This window comes from Anopheles aquasalis, chromosome 2 (assembly GCF_943734665.1).
Source record: "Anopheles aquasalis chromosome 2, idAnoAquaMG_Q_19, whole genome shotgun sequence".
NCBI classification, from domain to species: domain Eukaryota; kingdom Metazoa; phylum Arthropoda; class Insecta; order Diptera; family Culicidae; genus Anopheles; species Anopheles aquasalis.
The window spans coordinates 30852501-30870000 of record NC_064877.1 but is presented as its reverse complement, the minus strand read 5'-3'; the positions used below and the strand labels follow the sequence as shown (position 1 = coordinate 30870000).

The window sequence follows — 17500 nt, the reverse complement described above, 5'->3', positions numbered from 1 at the left end:
CGGTGTACTGTACCCCATATTGCCACCACCGAACGGACTGTTGCCACCATCATCGTCGCTCATAAAGCTGGCACACAAATTCTCCCTCGATGCCGCTATGAGTGAGAGACGCGATAGATCGAGCCGTGAGGAACGCTGATGCTGGGTGCTCTCTTGGCGCAGTTTGGCCGCTTCCGCTGGGTTGTTGTAGCGGAACATGTTTGTCCGCCCGAGCAGCAGTATATCGCCCTGGCTGATCGCCGTCGGTACCTCGATGATGCACGCATTCAGTAGACAGGTGGCGTTCGGATTCGGGTAGATGGTGGCGTTCCCATTCGATAGCACGATGCGACAGTGTTCGGGCGCGATACCGATCCCGTTCAGTATGATGTCCTGCGGATGGGATGCCTCGTCCGTACCGATCGTCGTTTCGCCCTCCTTTAGGCTGTACAGCGTCACTCCGGTACTGATATCATCGTGGATACCGATCAGATGAGGCATCTCCGAGTCCAGCACAACACCGACACCCGATTTGCGTAAACCGAGCGACTTCTGTTCTCGCAGTATCGACTGCGCCTCGCGCCACTTCTCCGTCCACTCCTCCGTCAGCACCTTCTCCTGTGCTTCCTTCTTTTGCAGATCCTCCAGCACCTTGAGCGATGGTTCCAGGGCGGCCGTCGTATCGCTTGAGATCATCAGCTTCAGCTTGTAGATCTCGTCGCGCAGCTCACGGATTAGCTTCACATTCGGATCCTCGTTGATCGTCGGTTTGTTGATGATGTTCTTGGCGCGATTCGCGTACCGAAGCGTACTCAGCGTCTCGCTGTAGTTGACGTCCGCAGGTGAAATGGCCGCAATCATGATCGTCTTACTGTTACCGCCCAAACTGTCCTTCAGTAACCACGTCAGGATCGAATCACGGTACGGTATGTACAGGACACGCTTGTTGTTGGTCGGATTCGTCTGTTCGGCAAGCGCCGATATCACGCTTCCGAGCGTAACGAGCGATTTGTTGATGTGTGCACCCTCCTTGAGCCGCTGACCCGTGGCACCGGTTGCGTTGGCCCGCTCACTGCCCGCCAAATCGACCAAATGAATCTTGGACACCGTTTCACTCGGCAATCCGTTCAAATAGCGTGCCTGCACGAAGGTGATCGTGAAGATCGCATGGCTTCGGCTGCTCGTATCGTTCATGTTGGTGCTGGCCGTCGTCCGCTGAATGTTACCCTGGATCATACAGTTCTGTATTTCCGCGTAGTCCGACACGGGATGCTGGGATAGGTTCTCCACGTACGGTCCCAGTGAACGATGTTCGCGCACTCTCAGCCCGTGGCCGGCATTGCTCGGTCCAAGCAAATCCTTTACCCGTTCGTTGTAGATCTCCAGGTAGGAGCACTGAGTCTTGTACCCCGTGCCTTCCTCCAGGCCAAGCTTCATGCGACCAAACAACGAGCGACAGATGCGCGGGATCAGACCCTGCGCCTCAGCCGTACCCATCATGGTGAACGTTTTGCCACTCCCGGTCTGTCCGTAGGCGAAGACACAAGCGTTGTACCCCTGGAAGGCACAGTCGACGATCTCGGTGCCGAGATCTTCGAACACGGTATCCTGGGGCGTAAAGTGGGCATCCCGCTCGTCCACTGACCAGTAGGAGTGGTCGAACGTAAAGTCATTGAACGGATCTTGCGCTGCCCGCGAGGCCAGATCCACGCGGATTCCATTTCCCGTGCCGAGCTTCGGTTTCAGCAGCCGCGTCTTCTTACCATCCATCTGCACAATGAGCTTTGCGCCGAGCTCATGCTCCCTGCGGCATCGAATGAAAAGGAATGAAAGAACGGTGTTGTCATTAGATTAATAGGCGACATTTTAAAGACATTAGATTACGCATAATAACTACCAACCAATAGCTTTAATTATATTAAATGTAGTTGACGCATAGCTACCAACCTCGAAGTTGTCCAATAATTCAAATGAGATAAATAGATTTGGAATTGTGTGCCCTGACGAAGAATTCTGACCAAATACATAGAACTTTCCTTGTTTTCGGTCGAAATAAACACAAATTCCATCATATTCAGTGAAGCGTTTGGCTCAATTAACGAACAAATTTACTATTTAAGGTAAGAACATGAATCATGTTGCAAGATGCAGAATAAAAAAATATATACTCCAACATAAAAAAGCAAGAATGGCAGAGAAAAGATCGTATAGTTGAACTGAGAACACATATTAGATGTACAGAATTGTGCTTTTTCTGATTTGGTGTACATTTTTTTTATAAAGGATATCATTCAACGAGTGTAGATTTAACAACAATCTACACTCTTTTAAAAGCAATACTTGAGAGTTATTTAGCAAATTGCACAATCAAGTCAAAGGCAACAAGCCCACATGCAAGAATTTGGTGCAGTAGCAGGGCCATCTTGCAGTCATTTCGTTGTAAAGAGTAAAGGGTTTGTTAAAAAATAGTAACACAGATACTGTTTCAAGATGTATCCATAACATGAACCTGTTTCTTGGGCTTTAAAATTAAATAAAATTCTATCCAATCGAGGTAATATCTTCGATATTTTTCGTGACAATTTTATGCCGATATTTGACGAACTCGCTCTACAGAAACGTTCAAAATAAGAATTTCCTTAAATTGTGCTACTACAATCGAATACTATAATGTTATTTAATGTTGATTTTCAATCGAAAGAAGCATTATGAGTTTCATCACTGCCTCATTCCAACATTAAACATGTGAAAATAAACTAAACTAGTCTTATGACACTCCGTAACTGCTCAAATCTCAACGATTACACCAGAAACTCACGCCTGTTTTAGTTCAATTAATTCCATGCAGGTAACAGCTCATCCACAAATGACCTAAGAGGTCTCATAGACAGTATGTATCTATAATTAATGGGGAGCGGGAATCTAATTGAAATTATGATGAAAACATCGCAAACGATGCAAAAAGACGTCACCGGGCAACGAAACTGAGGGATAGGATAACGCTCATCCACTCTAGTCTGGACTGACGGCACACGATCGTTCCGAAACAAAAATCCTTTCTTCCCCTCAAGCCCCATTGAATCATTGGTGCTGGCTGGCGTAAAGTGCGTAAAGAAAGTGGCAACAACAATACCGCGCCCGACTAACGTCCGTCGAATCGAGCTCAACATCCTCCATGATCGGCATCACGTTTCAAGAGAGGGTTTCCCATAGGCCCAGGCTGGCCAAAAAGAAATCAACGACTACGGTGCGAAAAAGGAGGGGGAATGAATATGAGTGTGATTGATGCAAAAACCTGGAGAGCTGCAATTGAAGAAAAAAAAAACAAGTACTTTCCCCCTAATACCGGCCGGCGATCCACGATCCACACAAAACCACCCTGATTCCCCATCTCATTAACCGGTCAAGGGGCGTAGCAATGACTAACCTGGTGCTCCCAAGCACGACAGCCATTCCTGGCCCAACTTTGCTGCTTTCTATTTTGACCGTGTAAGCGTCCGGCGTTCCGGGTCCGGGTGTAGCTCCTCGGCAGAATTGGGCGATTGCGAGCGAAAGATCGAAAAGGGGTTTTTCCTTTTGCATCTCACACCGCGATAATCGGGTACGCAAACGATTTCCGTACGATCAACACATTCGATGCTGCCTTCGAAGATCGTCGTCTCTCTCGCATCTTGCCGTCGCTAATCACAATCATCATTTGGCCAGTAATCACCCTCCCACGGTGAGGCGCGAGTGTGTTACGGAGTTTCTTCTCCGACGATCGAATGTTGTGCATCACTCGTACACCGCTCTTGCAGCAGTGCGATTGGACGGTTGGTAATGTTTCATCACTCGCCGTTCCATCCCAGCATAATCGCGAAAAAAAATCGGGCCAACATTTAGGCATTCCACCCATGGCATGGCCCCGCGTGATCGCGCTCATGGATGAGCGGTGGCGTGACGGGAGGGAATCATCGATAATCTATCGGAAACAGAGGCGAACGTCAATCATGCGTATTCCGTGTCGAACTGTCGATTGCGAGCGCGCAAAATAGGCGAAACGATGTTCCTCTGGCATCGACGAGTTGGTGATTGGTGTGTTCCGTTTGGTTTCGGCGCGATCATTCCATACCGCGCACTGTTGCTGCTGATCGTTGTATTGATTTGGTGACTTTGAAGTCGGCCATTGGTGTACGGAGAGACACCCAGAATGTCGCCGTCTTATCAGCGTACAGTCAGCGTGCGATAAGCAGAAAGCAGTGGATTTCTACGGGAATTCACTTGAAACTATCAGCAGCAATGATCCAATCTTGGGCTTAACGCAATTCTGCGTTCGCATCTCTACACGAGTTAACGATCATTTTGCTCCGCCAAAGCCAGACAGTGAAATCCGTTCCTCTATCTCCCTGTCTCTCTTTCTCTCTCTTGATCGAGCGATCAGTGCTGGCCATTTTAATTGTCATTTTGTTTGCCACCCGTGCGGGGTTACGTGGCAAAAGCACGGCAACCGTAAGTCGAGCTATTACTCACGGGTTATTGTAGCCCGCCGTCGATTGCATCACAGAACCACCGTTTTGGCCGGACCGATTGTTTGTGACCACGACCACGCGAAGGCCCGGGATGGATCGGATCGGATCGGGTCGCGGGTGCGGCCAATCAACGCGGCCACAAGCCGAGAGCGAGCTTCTTGGTTACCAACGGCGGAGCAGCTTAATCTGCCGTGGCCTGTTCGATAGATTATTGCCAAAGAGACCGATTGCCATTCCTCTTCGGCAATCGCGCCCAAGAAAACAGTTTTTACATTACTTTGGAACTCTCTCGGGGCAGGCAGGAAACTGAAATTTGGAATGTTTAATTTTTTTTTTGCAATCCTCAGCTTATCGCCGCGGTTGGCCGCATGAGCTCACGGTGATTGGGGCCGCTGACGATTGGCCGGGGGCCAATGAGATAATGTTTATTTATACAGCATTAGCGAACAGCAACGAGTAATGAGTAATTGAATTAAAATGTTGGAAACGTTTTTTAATGTTTTGCTTAGGAAGCGCGATAACGGAAATGATCACATTAACGGATGGATGGATCGATTGTCATGACCAACGGTTCGTCAAACAGCAGCCGAAGATTTGGACATGTTTATGGGAATTTGAGGAAGGTCATTACTTCAAATGGGTCATTGCTATACGATTTGAGCGCATCATTGCTCTAAATCTCCTCGCTAAACCGAGGGCACAGCATTAGTGCACAGTTTCTAAGGGACCGTTTCTCATTTTAAATGTATCCAGATGCTATACGCTACTTTAGAATACTATACAAGCTAACGCCTTATCTCAGGAAGAATTAAATAAGATGGAGGAATAACAAAATAATCAAGATTTATGAATTTATCTTCAACGTCCTTTTGGTGTACCATGAAAAAGTATAATAAATGTTGGAAATTAGACGATCCTTAGTCGAGTATCGTTCAGAGTCCATCTGCTGAAATAGATTTGTGGTTTTGGCTTCCAAATCTTTATCCCAAAAATGTAATCCTGAGTTTGAGAGCAGCAAGAGATCAAATCAAATGTGTTCTGCATGAGCAACTAATCCGCAACTCTTTACATTTCAACACATTCACACACCATGTTTAAATTACCCAATTAAAAAGTAATATCAAGTTCCGGGCGCATTATTGCGTTTGATAAATGTTTTCGCAAAAGAGAAAAAAAAATACCAGAACAGTACAGCTTTGCCCGTTGACCGAGAAACCAAGCGAACGATGACCACCCATCCGGCTGCCACAACCGGACGGAGCATAGGAGCACCCGGCCACATAAAGTAACCAAACACCAATCTGTCATATCGAATGCATGGCTCTCTTTTGGTGGACCTTTGGTCTCGGCATCGGGAGTTCCAGTACCGTTTGTGCGGCGGCGGCGGCGTACGATCGTATGGGCATGGCCACTACTCTCGGTCACCATACGGTACACAACGGACCGGCCGCCAGGTCTGGTCTGCACTGACCGTTCCGCTACCGTGGCTGCATTTCCGGATCATGGCAAATCGGTTGAGAAATCAGCGAACCAAACGAAACCGCAAGCGAACCGACCACCGTTCGCGGGGCCTCGCTGGCCCCATCATCATGCCATGGCCTCCGTTGTTGTTCGTCGTCGTCGCCGTCGCCGTCAGGGTTTTACTGTTCGATTCACCTTCCCTTCTTGCTGCTGCCGGAATATGCCAGCATGGTGCGATGGTCCGAAGGCTGGTCTGGTCTGGTCTGTGCTTCATTTGAAGCGAGAAAAAAAACCCGGAAGATACCGACGTACTAGAGGTGGGCGAAATCTCTTCGCTTTCGCAAAGGATTTTATCGTCGATCGTCGAGTGATGAAAGTTGGATATAGTTGGAATCACTATTAGGCTTTTAGATTTGGCGTTTTGCAACCATTAAGCATTGAATTCAGTTCCATGCGAAGCAAACATGGGCGTAAGATGTAGAGTCAATAACTGCGTTTAAAAATAAATGATATCCATTAAAATTTGACACCATGACGCCTAGTGGGAGCTACCAAAACAAAGAAATCGAAACAATTTGGTGTTTAGCTTATTCTCAATTAAATAAACACCAGAAACTAATGAAGTATTATGGGGACACAATTTCGGTCGCGTTAAGATATATGCAGAGTAAAGAAAAGCGTGACTTTCTCGAGTGACAAACAACGATTAACCACCCTTCTCTACCCTTCCTTTTCTTCTGCTTGTCACAGCGAATGATCGTGAAAAGTGAAAATAAAAATTCATAAAAACTCAATCCCGCTACAACTCAATCCTCCTCCTCCTCCTTCCTCTTTTTCTGCTTCTTCGACTGCTCCGTGCTTTGTAACGGATTTGTTACCGATAGTACGATCGACCCTACCGTCTCTCTAGTCATAAAGACGAGGAAGATGAAAATAGAAAACGCCAAAACGCCCACTAATTGCGTTTGTGACGCTTGTCCAACGAACAGTCCCTCCTCTCCGTATGCTCCGCGTATAGTAGGACCATGACTGTGGAGTGGTGGAGCCGTGGCCACGGGCAACACACGTGGCTGGAGAGATGATACGATCATCGGAGCGTTTATGCGCCTGACGATCCTCGTCTCTACCGATTGCCTCCGATGCCACTCGACGCCTCGGGGGCTCGTGCGTGCCACCGGTATGCGCACATTTCGGAAACGTTTAACACACGAACGGATGATGATGATGGTGGCCACAGCGTAGCGGCAGGCACTACGAGTGACTGCGCGCCTGTAGTCCGCCGCTTCACGCTTCACGGGAAGGCGCAATGGCCGGAGGCCGAAGCTCAGCATGGAACCAGCGAACACATTTACTTCCAACGCACACAGACACATTCAAAAGGTGGCAGCTTACTAAACATAAACGATCCAACAGCACCAAGTAAACATTGTTGCAGTAAACAGCAGCAGCCGCAACAGCAGCAGCGGCATAGATCATATTACATTTCATATGTTGATCATTGCTGCCATCATGCTGGTGCATCTTGGGAGCCGGAACCAGAAACAGCATGCCACGGTCCTATGCTGAGCTACTGTCCCGTCCCCTTCAATCCGTTTGTTCTCGCTTTGTTCTGCATGCAACAAATCACATTCAATCAGAACGAATTAAGGCAGCTCGGTGTGCGGTGTCCTCGAGCGGCTGGAGAGAGAAAAATGGAAAGTTCCTCAGGTGAAGCATCGGACGGCCAACGCGTTGGAGTGTTTGCTTTTTGCGGGGAGAGGGCGAGGACCATCATTTTGAAGAACCCTCTAGCCGTCCGAGACACTCACCATCTCACCTTGATAACAATGGGTCCGTGACCGCGAACTTCCAGCGACAGTGGTGCGCTTGGCCATGGATCTTCAGACCATAGGACGACGTCGGTTTCACTTCCACCCCGACCACCGACCGGACCGAGGACGTGATTCAACAAATGGCAAAGCGTGGCGTCGCTGTCGCTGTCTCACGCTGCCCGACGTTTACCAAATACACTTGGCCGCCGTTTTGGGCCGAAAATAGTGTAGAGTTTCCGATTTACACCCTCCCGGGCGGGCCAGCCAAGGTGAGTTCGCGGTCCGTGGCGGCTAAAGAGGATCAACAGCACAGTCTGAGTCATGCAGGATTGCCAAAAAAAAAAGTGTGCACGATACGAACGAACCAACGGGGTAATGAATATGAAGGAAGTTGAAAGTGAGCTCAACTACCAAAAATGGAGCATTATCGAAGTGAAACGATTTATTGAATAACTTTTTCCCTCGCTTTCGATGTCCGGCGTGTTCTCGCTCGATCGAAATGCGACCAATGTCACCAACAATCAACATCGCGTGTGCGTGTTTTGTGGTCAAAGTAGAAGAACTGACACTCAATTGCTATTAAACCGAAACGCCAGTCAGTTGTCATTATCATTGTCAGCTGTCTCCGTCCAGGGAGGCACCTTTGGTGTGGTTAATGGCAATGCAACACAACCTAGCGCCCAGCGACAGACGAAACTCGATCCAATGGTTTGCGGTTTAGCATTGGACCCAAATGTCGTCCCTTTGATCTCTTCGACACCTCCGAGCACCTGACACGTTGGTTCGGATTTTGACGCCATACACAAGCGCAGGAAAGGAAGTTGCAAGGCATTGCAGTATGTTACGACGACAACATTCATAACTGACTCGGCTTGGCATGCATTGTACGAGATGGTGGCTGTTTAAAGAACCACCACAGATCCTTCTGCTGGTCTTGTAGTCTCTCTGCAAGGTAATAGCTTCCACAACAATGGCACGATGCATAAAGAAGTGCGAAGAAAGTTGAATGAAGAAAAACACCCTGATGTAGCTGTGGGATTTATGAAGAAAGAACTGCAACCAACCACCCATTTCCCTTCTCGCCTGATGCTGTTCAGCTCTGTTTGCTGTCTGAAGAGAGTGACTGTGCAGTAAACATGGATTCAAATTATAAATAAATTGTTTGGAGCAATGTTCTCGCCGGTGGCCGGGGAGTGCTCTGTTTCTCGGCACGTCCCGGAAGGATCATGACTCATGCTCGATCCTATTCTCGAACGTTCACTCCCTTCTTTCGCCCGTTGCCAGTTATCACCATCATCCTAGGTCGTTGTCGATTTGTTGACTTAAGTGGAGCCAACCACAGCAGAAGCAGAGAAAAGCGGAAGAATCCGTACAGAATGGTTGCTAGCATCCTCCTCCTATCAGCATGCATTGGACGCGTTATCAACTAGCGCTGTCTTGGCGAAGGGGGAACCCCTTGGTGGACCATGAAACACTGGAATTCGTGCAGCAGCTCATAGCAATCGTTTTATGGCAGAGAGAACCCATGTCCTCCACCATGGCTACGTTATGAGTCATCAATGGACATCCTAAGCGAACGATATTTCATTCACAATACGAGAATTCAACGATAGCCGTCATTGGTAGGTCAGAACTCGGGGCTGTCTCGGTTGTTACGAGTGTTTAAGTACCCCCCGAAGGACTCCGCATAATTGCATTACCGAGTGAGGTGACTAGAAAAGTTAAGGGATTACAGATGGTACGAGTGTTTCCTTCGCAGTTTAAACACACAAAGCATAAGGAAGCATAATGGTGAGGGGAAACGCGAATGCGCTTCCAACCCAAGGTCCAGCCAAGCGCAAGCCAACAAACTGTTGAACGGGAATGGCGTGGTGTGACGGTTTGGAGTAGCTGTGATCACGCTCGCTCGTGCTTGGAAATCAGTGGCAAACGTGAGGAAATGATTTTTCTCGCTGATAAGCTGAGCTGCAGGCACTTCTAGAAGCGAGTAGACGCTGTATGCTATATGATAGTGAATTGGTGGCGTTGTAGAGTCTAATAAAAAATGGCCAAGCAATCGAAACAAGCCAAAAGTTCCTAATTTCGCAATAAATGCAGAAAATACTAAAAATGTTTTTTTCTAAATATGATCGAAATAGATCCTATTTTTTCAAGAAACCCTGGAAACGATGTTTAATTTATGATAAAAAAACCTCAGCACACCATCAACAACTCGATTCTTATGTTCATCATTAATTATCTTATCCAATTATGAAATGACAATAAATCTTTTACACCTATTTAATTATATGAAATCGATCAAATGAATGATTTTTTTAGCTTTACGTAAAACATCGTGAATTAAAAAAACATGTTGCTCAAATCTTAGTCACATTTTGTGTTAACAGTATTTTGTTCCTAAATTTTTTTGTATTTTAAAAAATGTAAACATCAGGAAAATGAAAACCTTAATGCATATAAAAAGGGTTTATCAATTATTGACTACTGCTTTATAAATCACAATTGATTGGAGCTATCCAAAAAAGCTGATAACTTCGGTTTACATAAAACAGAAGCTACAGAGAGTAAATTTTACGAAGAAATTATAGCACATTTCTAATAGATCACGTTGAATTGCCCACAGTAACCAAAAAATGTAAAAATTAGGTCAACTGCCGACTGTGCGTCTTCTTCCGTGACATCTATCTCTAAATCACACAAAGCGACCTACCTACAACCGGTGCTGCGTTTGTTTCCCTTCACTAAACCACTGGTTACGACCGCTTGTTGGCCCTAGTTTCCCTATCGGAACATCGATTAAATCCTTCCCTGCTTGGCAAAGCCGTTGCTGCTCTACTGTTGCGTCTTGTTTTGCTTGCAATTTATTCATAACAAACAAACGCAAGCCTTCCGGAAGGTCACGACAGCCACGAACACGCTGATATGGAGGGTCCGGGGCAAGCGGACAATGTTAGTTTTTGTGCGATAAAGAACCAGCAGCACGCTTAATATGATAATTGTACCAAAGAGCCCAAAGCGCTCGCGTAATGCTACAGTTTTGTGGCCTTTCATTAGGTGAAAGCGATGGTTCTGGTGCCATTCTTTCTTCTTCAAAACGCACCGACCAGAAGACGCATTCATCAATGAACGCGGTTCGTACAAGTTTATAATTATTCTAATTATTTTTTACCCCTCTAGAACAGTACTGGTGAACGTGACCATCGCTCTATGGTGGGGCTAACGAGAAAGCACGAAATGAAAAAAAAAACCTTGCAAAGACCCCGGCCAACAGGTTTCCCCACTGCCCTGTCTACTCTCGGTACCGGTACAGAGTGATGGCGTCGCTGCTGCTGCTGCTACTACTAGTGAGCATTGAGAGCTGTGTTGTGAATGTAGACGTTAATGATCTTCGTGACCTACTGGCAGACGCCAACCAACCAGCCAGCCAGCCAGCCTGCCTGCCAGCTAGGCCAGTCGGTGGCAACTCGTTCCAACAACAACAACGATCGCACGAGGCTCATTGAAACCGCGAATGTAATTTCCACGGCGTCATTAGACGAAGCTCCGACAATTTTCGGTGGAAAACTCATGGCAACGTTAGTGGGAGCGGAACGAACAAAAACCCACACATACAGGCACATACACACATAAGTAGGCTCTTCAGCAACACCAGGGCCACCGCAGAGACTACTATGTGCCGCGTTGCCTAAGAGGATGTGGAATCATAAATAATCCAGCACATGATTGCTCCGCTGTTACGGGATTACGTGAGTCACGGTGGCGCATGGCACAAAGGTAACCTCGTAGCCGGGACATGGTAAATGGGTCGGCACCTCGTTGTGCGGAAAATGATTTACCCTGCAATCCAACCAATGCCAATGCTTTTGAGGGGATGATGCATTTTTTTTTTCGTAACAATCTAGTTTCTGCAAAACTTACCTTTGATTAAAGGGCCGCACCCGGACCGCAACCTTCAGTGACGCCATGGTTGACGAACTTTAGCTTGATCGGGGCACTATCCTTTTTTCCGGTTTCCGGTATCCTCCTTCTACCCCCTAAATCCTTGGGTTTCCTTCCGGCGCGCACGCATCCGTTGTGGTAATATCTTTCTCGCTCTTTCCCTGTCTTCACGCTCGATCGATGGCTCTTTCGGTTTCCGTGGTAGTCCTATCGAGGTGAGCTTAATGCTCGCATCATCACCAGCCGACCAGCTGACGATCTGTGTGGTGACATCCTACTGGCAGATGATGATGCCACCCACCCATCACCACCACCCACTGTTGTCAGATGACTGCTTTATCTGCTCACAAGCACACACACGTACGTACGCACGGATTGATGCTCACATGATAGCCGTGATGGAGCACTAATGGGGCCGGAAGGCTCCAACACGCACAGCACAGAACGGGAATGTTGTGATTCCGTTCGTTGCTCCCCACACTAGACCAACACACTTGTTCACCACAAACAAACACAAGCAGCAGAGAGAGAATGATAGAGACAGAGAGAAGCACTTTACGAGAAGAATATTCTGAGGAAGAATGAAAGCCGGTTAGCTAGGCACGGACACTCACGACTGGTGGGGATGCTGTGTGTACTGTGATGATCAACAACACATGGCTCTGATGGCTGCCCTCTACATAATGACCATTGGTGGAGTAGAGCATGCTTTACATATCGCACTGATCCATTATCATGGCAACGCAAATTAACAACTACTACAAAAAACTGGTCGAAGTAATCCTCGATGCAAGCCCACCCGGAGCATTCACGTAACACACGGTTCCCGTTGGGAATATTCACATTTTTCTCAGTTTCTGGACCCACGGAAGGCACATCTGGCCCGAGCTGATGAAGAGGTAACAACACCCGGATCTTCCTCCCCGGGCGAAGCGAAGGAAGTAGGAAGCAGACATTTTAGGCCGTAGGCTGCGCGCCGCTGCCTTAAGACAAAGGCGAAAAAAAGGCGGTAGGCGTAGCAATGCACACTCTTCCTTGTCTGGCCAGTTGCATCCCGGTGGGGGCCGGAGTGGAGGCCACCGGTGCGTGTAAATGGCGCTCGAACTAAAAAGTCGTGGTGGTGGTGGTGGTATGTTTTCATTTTTTACCACCAACAAAAACAAGGCAAAAACGATAGCAACACGTCAAAATTAAAAGAAAAAAAAGCTCCTTCCGTCCCATATTGAATCGGAGGGAGCGATGCAACGAAAGAGGCCAACGGGCACCTTCACTGACCATGCAGGGTCCCTCCACCAAGTGCATTCGCCTGCATACACTTATGGTTTGCGTAGCGTAGTGAAGTGGGTTGTCAAAAGTTTCTAAACTCACGAGCGGCACGAACCAAGAGCCAGCGCACTGGGAAAGGGAGGAGGGAGACACGGGTGATGACGCGCTGAGCATGTGTGTTGCAATTCGATGCAACCCATTGCATGTGGGCTCGCAGCTGCACCAGCGAGCACGAACGTCGGTGCACGGATACTCCGGGTGCACACGGTGGACCTTTTTCACACTTTGAGGGATAATCATGTGTTTGCTTCCATCTCGAAATAGAACCCATCCACACCTTGGCACGCACGCACGCATCACGGAACCACGGTCACACCCCACCACCACCAGATGCTGGTGTAATGAAGGAAACGAAAGAATGATTCACACACATGACTACTCGATGTAGTTCTGGCCGTTCACAACCAGCAATCCAGCAACATAAAACACTATTTATCAGCCTCTTTTCCACTGATTATGAACCTCATCTCGAAAACTAAAACACACAGCGCACACGGGCACACGGGAGTAGGATTTGGGTGGAAATAAGTGAAAAGCGGGTCGAGAATGTCGCGCACTTCTACCACCTTCTTCCCACTCTAGCGATGGCGTAGGCGGCTTGAGAAAGGGGGTTGTTTTTACAGCTCTCACCTCACGCCGCGCGAAACTACGCGATGCAATATGCGCTTTGTTTTCACTCCCACAATTCGACGGCAACGACGGGGACGAGAACAGAGAAGTGGGTGGGAGGACGACAACGATTGCACAAATCGCTCCTACGGTGACGCCTATTCTGTTTACTTTGTTTTCTATGCGCACAACGCAGATGGCTGTGGTTGCGGATTTTATGATTCCAACACCACGCGAAGGCTTACGGGAAAAACAGCGACGGATGGACAGTGGCAGAGAGCGGGGAAATCACAAGAAGTTGTTCAAGGACCTCCGTATTCCGTGGGGCGAAAAACAGTCGAGGAACGGCACGCACGTCCGTTCGCGAGCGCGTTCGAAAAAAAACTTGAAAAAATCCGAGCTCTTGTTGATGAAAACGGGCCGAGGTAAGGCTCGTATGCACCAGCTCACAAAGGAGGACGAGGTTTTGAAACAATCGAAAATGTTATCACAAAATTGTTATCCACCTCCATTTATTGCTCATTTATAAAGATTTCATCAATCTTTGATCAATTTCATCATCTTTCAAAGCACAAAATTCTCTGGTTCGATTTCTCTGGGAACTTTTCTCTGGTTTTGTCAGTTTTTGGAGCAATATCATTGGTCAAAGTTCAAGATTACTTGGATTTATTAAGGAAATTTCTGGGACTTGAGAATATATTGCACCCGAATACGCTAAATAAATTAGATAAAAGCACATTACTGACCAATTTTATTGCGCGTATAAAGAAATCCAAATTATTGGTTTCGAAACTATTCGAAACTGCGATTTGAATTTTCTAAAATCGATCAAAACAATCGACGAACCAGAATGTCATCGACATCGCACTTTATTGTGATCATCCGTTCTCGAGCTGCTTGGAATCGTAAGGCCGCGCTGTTTTGTGGAATTATATAATAGCAAATTCGACACTTTCGCTTCAATTTAACCCGATTCCTGATCTTCTCGCCGCCAGGGAAACAATACCCATCGTCAAAATGTCGGACCCGGTCGCCCGTCCCATGAAATTCCCGTACACCTTCTCGGCCAAGCTGGCCCAGTTTCCGGTTCAGCATTACTTCAAGAACCAGTGGATTTGGCGCTACTACTTCATCGCCTTCGGAGTGTCCATTCCGCTGTTCTACAAGATCCACAAGCTGGGTAAGTCAGATCAGACGATTGTGCAGATTGCACTCCCGACCTTATGAGCATTCCACTGAACGGGTATTTTGATGTCCCTAACCTTGCAGCTAACTCCCCGGCAAACCAGGCAAAGTGGGCCGAATCGAAGCGGAAGGAGCATGAGGCGCACCACTAAAAAAGGGTCCGGCAGAATAGCATTCAATCAATTATTGGATGAATTACTCTTTTTCTTCGTTTGAAAAACACTCCCCGCGATGGCACTCGTTTGGTCTCTTCTACCCCGCATGGAATGGCCTAGAGCGAACAGCCGCGATAACCATTTTCGATCGATGGTGAGGTGGGTCGATCGATAGGACAACCACAGTTCGAACCTGGGAACCATAGTACGTTACTGCAGCTGCATCAATCTGTTTTCATAGTCTACTAGATGATGGAAAATGCCGGAGACCATCCCGTTAGTCGTGTGTACTGTGTTTGGAAAATGAAGAAATTGTGATTCGTTCCGTAGAAAATGTTCAGAAAACACGAGTGATCATTCTATGCATTCGAAACCATAGTCCTTACTGAAGGATTCAAGGTGTACTGTGCACACAGTTTATCATGTTTTCCAGTAAGCAAGTGTCGGCGGGTACTGCATCAAGTAAGAAACATCCTTGAAGGTGCGAATCGACGAGATTATGCATTAATCTCCGAAAGAGCTGTAAGTGGCCAGGTAGGTCTACAATTATTTATTCTTTGTCATTTATATGATGCTCTTAAGTATGAAATAATGATATGTTACGGGCGGTGCCTTATTTATTTGAAGTAGTTAATTAGCTAAATTCTTAATATCTTTATTCAAATTCCCTTTATTGTGCAATTTTTCCATTATTATGCAAATTGTTATAAGTACATCTCATAAATGGCATTAACTAGCCATATATGAAAGGCAGTTCCTTCTGTTCACAACGCTACATTTTTTTTGAATATAATACCAAATGAACCAAATTAAGTGTACAATAGTTATAAGTTGCCAAGTGATGCAATAGCGTAACATTGAGGATAAGAGATGATCCAAATGCCATATCCTGTCGACCCATAAGATCAACCGATCTCCTGTTCAATAATCTTCTTTTTTCTGTCTTTAATCTTTACGTTTTCCGATTGTCGCAATCAATTTTGTACAGGAATATCTTACTTGTTATAAATAAGCTATGATTTTATCTATTTTATTTTGTAAAGTGGGACTGCAAGAGATTGGTTTTTTTTAACACAAATATGAATGGAAATATTGGAAGAACAAATAATTTTAAAATGCCAATGATACAAAGATTCAAAAGTGATGATATTCCAAAAAGAAAAAGCATGGCATTTATGGCATTTGATACATTAATCCATTACAGGCATACATTTTATCATTGGAATAATGTACATATTTGGTGAAACAACATTCAGCGTTGTCGCTGAATGTGATTGAAAATTGATTCAAAGGGCGACGTCCTACGCTCTCTCCACGTGTTGCGTTTCCTTGAGAAACATATCCTTTTGTAATCGTAGATACGTATTCCCGCGGGGTCTGCATTGTCCAAGGATATTCGAGTATAAATTGCTCAAATAATAGCATCTACTTTCCACTAATTGCTACGCTCTGCTTTAATAACCGTACACAAATAGAGGAACAAAGGAAAGATTTCCGATTATCGCACCCAAATTGATTAAATACATTTCGAAGGTCATCGGGAGTATCATCTGTGGGGTGGAAATTTAGTTAAACGCACATAGTTCGTCGCATGTCGTCAAAAGCTTCAGCTCAGCAGTAGAGCAACATGCTGAGTTTCCATCAATGAATCATTAACCAGAGCGGAATGGTGAGAAAGAGTCCGTTCAGCATGATCATGCATAATGTATCTCCCTCCACCGAAAAAGAAGGTGTATGGCCTAATGCATCGACGATAGACTACAGAGGCCGGTTCCTCTTTTTTTCTTCTTCTAATTTTATCATCATGCATCACACTTATTTTGTCCAGTCATGCTACTGTTTGGGCCAAGTATCTACCGGTACACAGAAGACTACCGTATCCATTGGTGTGTTGGTCTTACCGTAATATGCTCCACCGAGTGTTGTGCCCCCACAACGATCCGTGATGTGGTGTTCGTAATAACGCCCCGCGTGCGATGCGTGTCGTTATAAGCAGAGTTCTAAATCGTTTAGCCCCCATTCTGTTTGGAGCAGCTTGCGAAGAGCGACATAAACTCGTGATAAAAAAAAAAGATGGATTATTACTACAGCACCATTTCCCCACCCTGCCATAGTGCGATTCTTCTGGCTAAGAAGTTGGGCCTTACGTTAAACCTCAAAAAGACCAACGTGCACGATCCGGTTGAACGCGATGCATTGGCAAAGGTAGTTTAGTGGTGATCTTGTGTTTAAAACAACCATAAATTGAGTACGGATTTTTGTTTGGTGTAGATCAATCCTCAGCACACGATTCCAACTCTCGTAGACGATGGCCATGTAGTGTGGGAGTCGTACGCGATTGTGCTGTATCTGGTGGAGAAGTACGGTACCGATGATACACTCTACCCAAAGGACCCGAAGGTGCGCTCGGTCGTGCATCAGCGGCTGTTCTTCGACATCGGCACACTGTACAAGAACATCATCGCCAACATTGGAGTGCTGCTAAAGAAGGAACAACCGACCGATGAGGCGAAGCAAAAGCTGAAGC

The 17500-nt window shown here is 46.5% G+C and overlaps 3 protein-coding genes across 6 annotated transcripts in view; 2 read left to right on the top strand and 1 right to left on the bottom strand.

Annotated features, from left to right (window-relative positions):
• Positions 1–14031, bottom strand: part of LOC126581003 (kinesin-like protein Klp98A) — an 18999-nt gene extending 4968 nt beyond the window's left edge. The window contains exons 1-3 of one of the 4 annotated variants that reach the window (XM_050244391.1): positions 13879–14031; positions 11678–12269; positions 1–1783 (exon numbers count right to left, since the gene is read on the bottom strand). The exon at positions 1–1783 is cut by the window's left edge and continues 288 nt beyond it. In XM_050244391.1, the coding sequence (XP_050100348.1) occupies positions 1–1783; positions 11678–11724 (1830 nt within the window). In that variant the 5' untranslated portion in view covers positions 11725–12269; positions 13879–14031. The other 3 variants (XM_050244392.1, XM_050244393.1, XM_050244390.1) reach the window with 3 other exon arrangements.
• Positions 14032–14480: 449 nt separating this feature from the next.
• Positions 14481–15307, top strand: LOC126580727 (uncharacterized). The gene is made up of 3 exons (XM_050243957.1): positions 14481–14538; positions 14629–14813; positions 14903–15307. The coding sequence occupies exons 2-3, from the start codon at positions 14651–14653 to the stop codon at positions 14968–14970; spliced, it is 231 nt and encodes a 76-aa protein (XP_050099914.1). The 5' UTR covers positions 14481–14538; positions 14629–14650; the 3' UTR covers positions 14971–15307.
• Positions 15308–17002: 1695 nt separating this feature from the next.
• Positions 17003–17500, top strand: part of LOC126573005 (uncharacterized) — a 2477-nt gene continuing 1979 nt past the window's right edge. Inside the window, exons 1-2 of the mRNA XM_050232762.1 lie at positions 17003–17178; positions 17245–17500. The exon at positions 17245–17500 is cut by the window's right edge and continues 242 nt beyond it. Coding sequence (XP_050088719.1) covers positions 17047–17178; positions 17245–17500 — 388 coding nt within the window. The 5' untranslated portion in view covers positions 17003–17046. The remainder of the gene's footprint in view (positions 17179–17244) is intronic.

Coding starts and splice junctions, on each gene's coding strand:
- LOC126580727 (XM_050243957.1), top strand. CDS start 14,651: ATGTCGGACCCGGTCGCCCGTCCCATGAAATTCCCGTACACCTTCTCG. Junction 14,814..14,902: donor CTACAAGATCCACAAGCTGG/GTAAGTCAGATC, acceptor CTAACCTTGCAG/CTAACTCCCCGGCAAACCAG.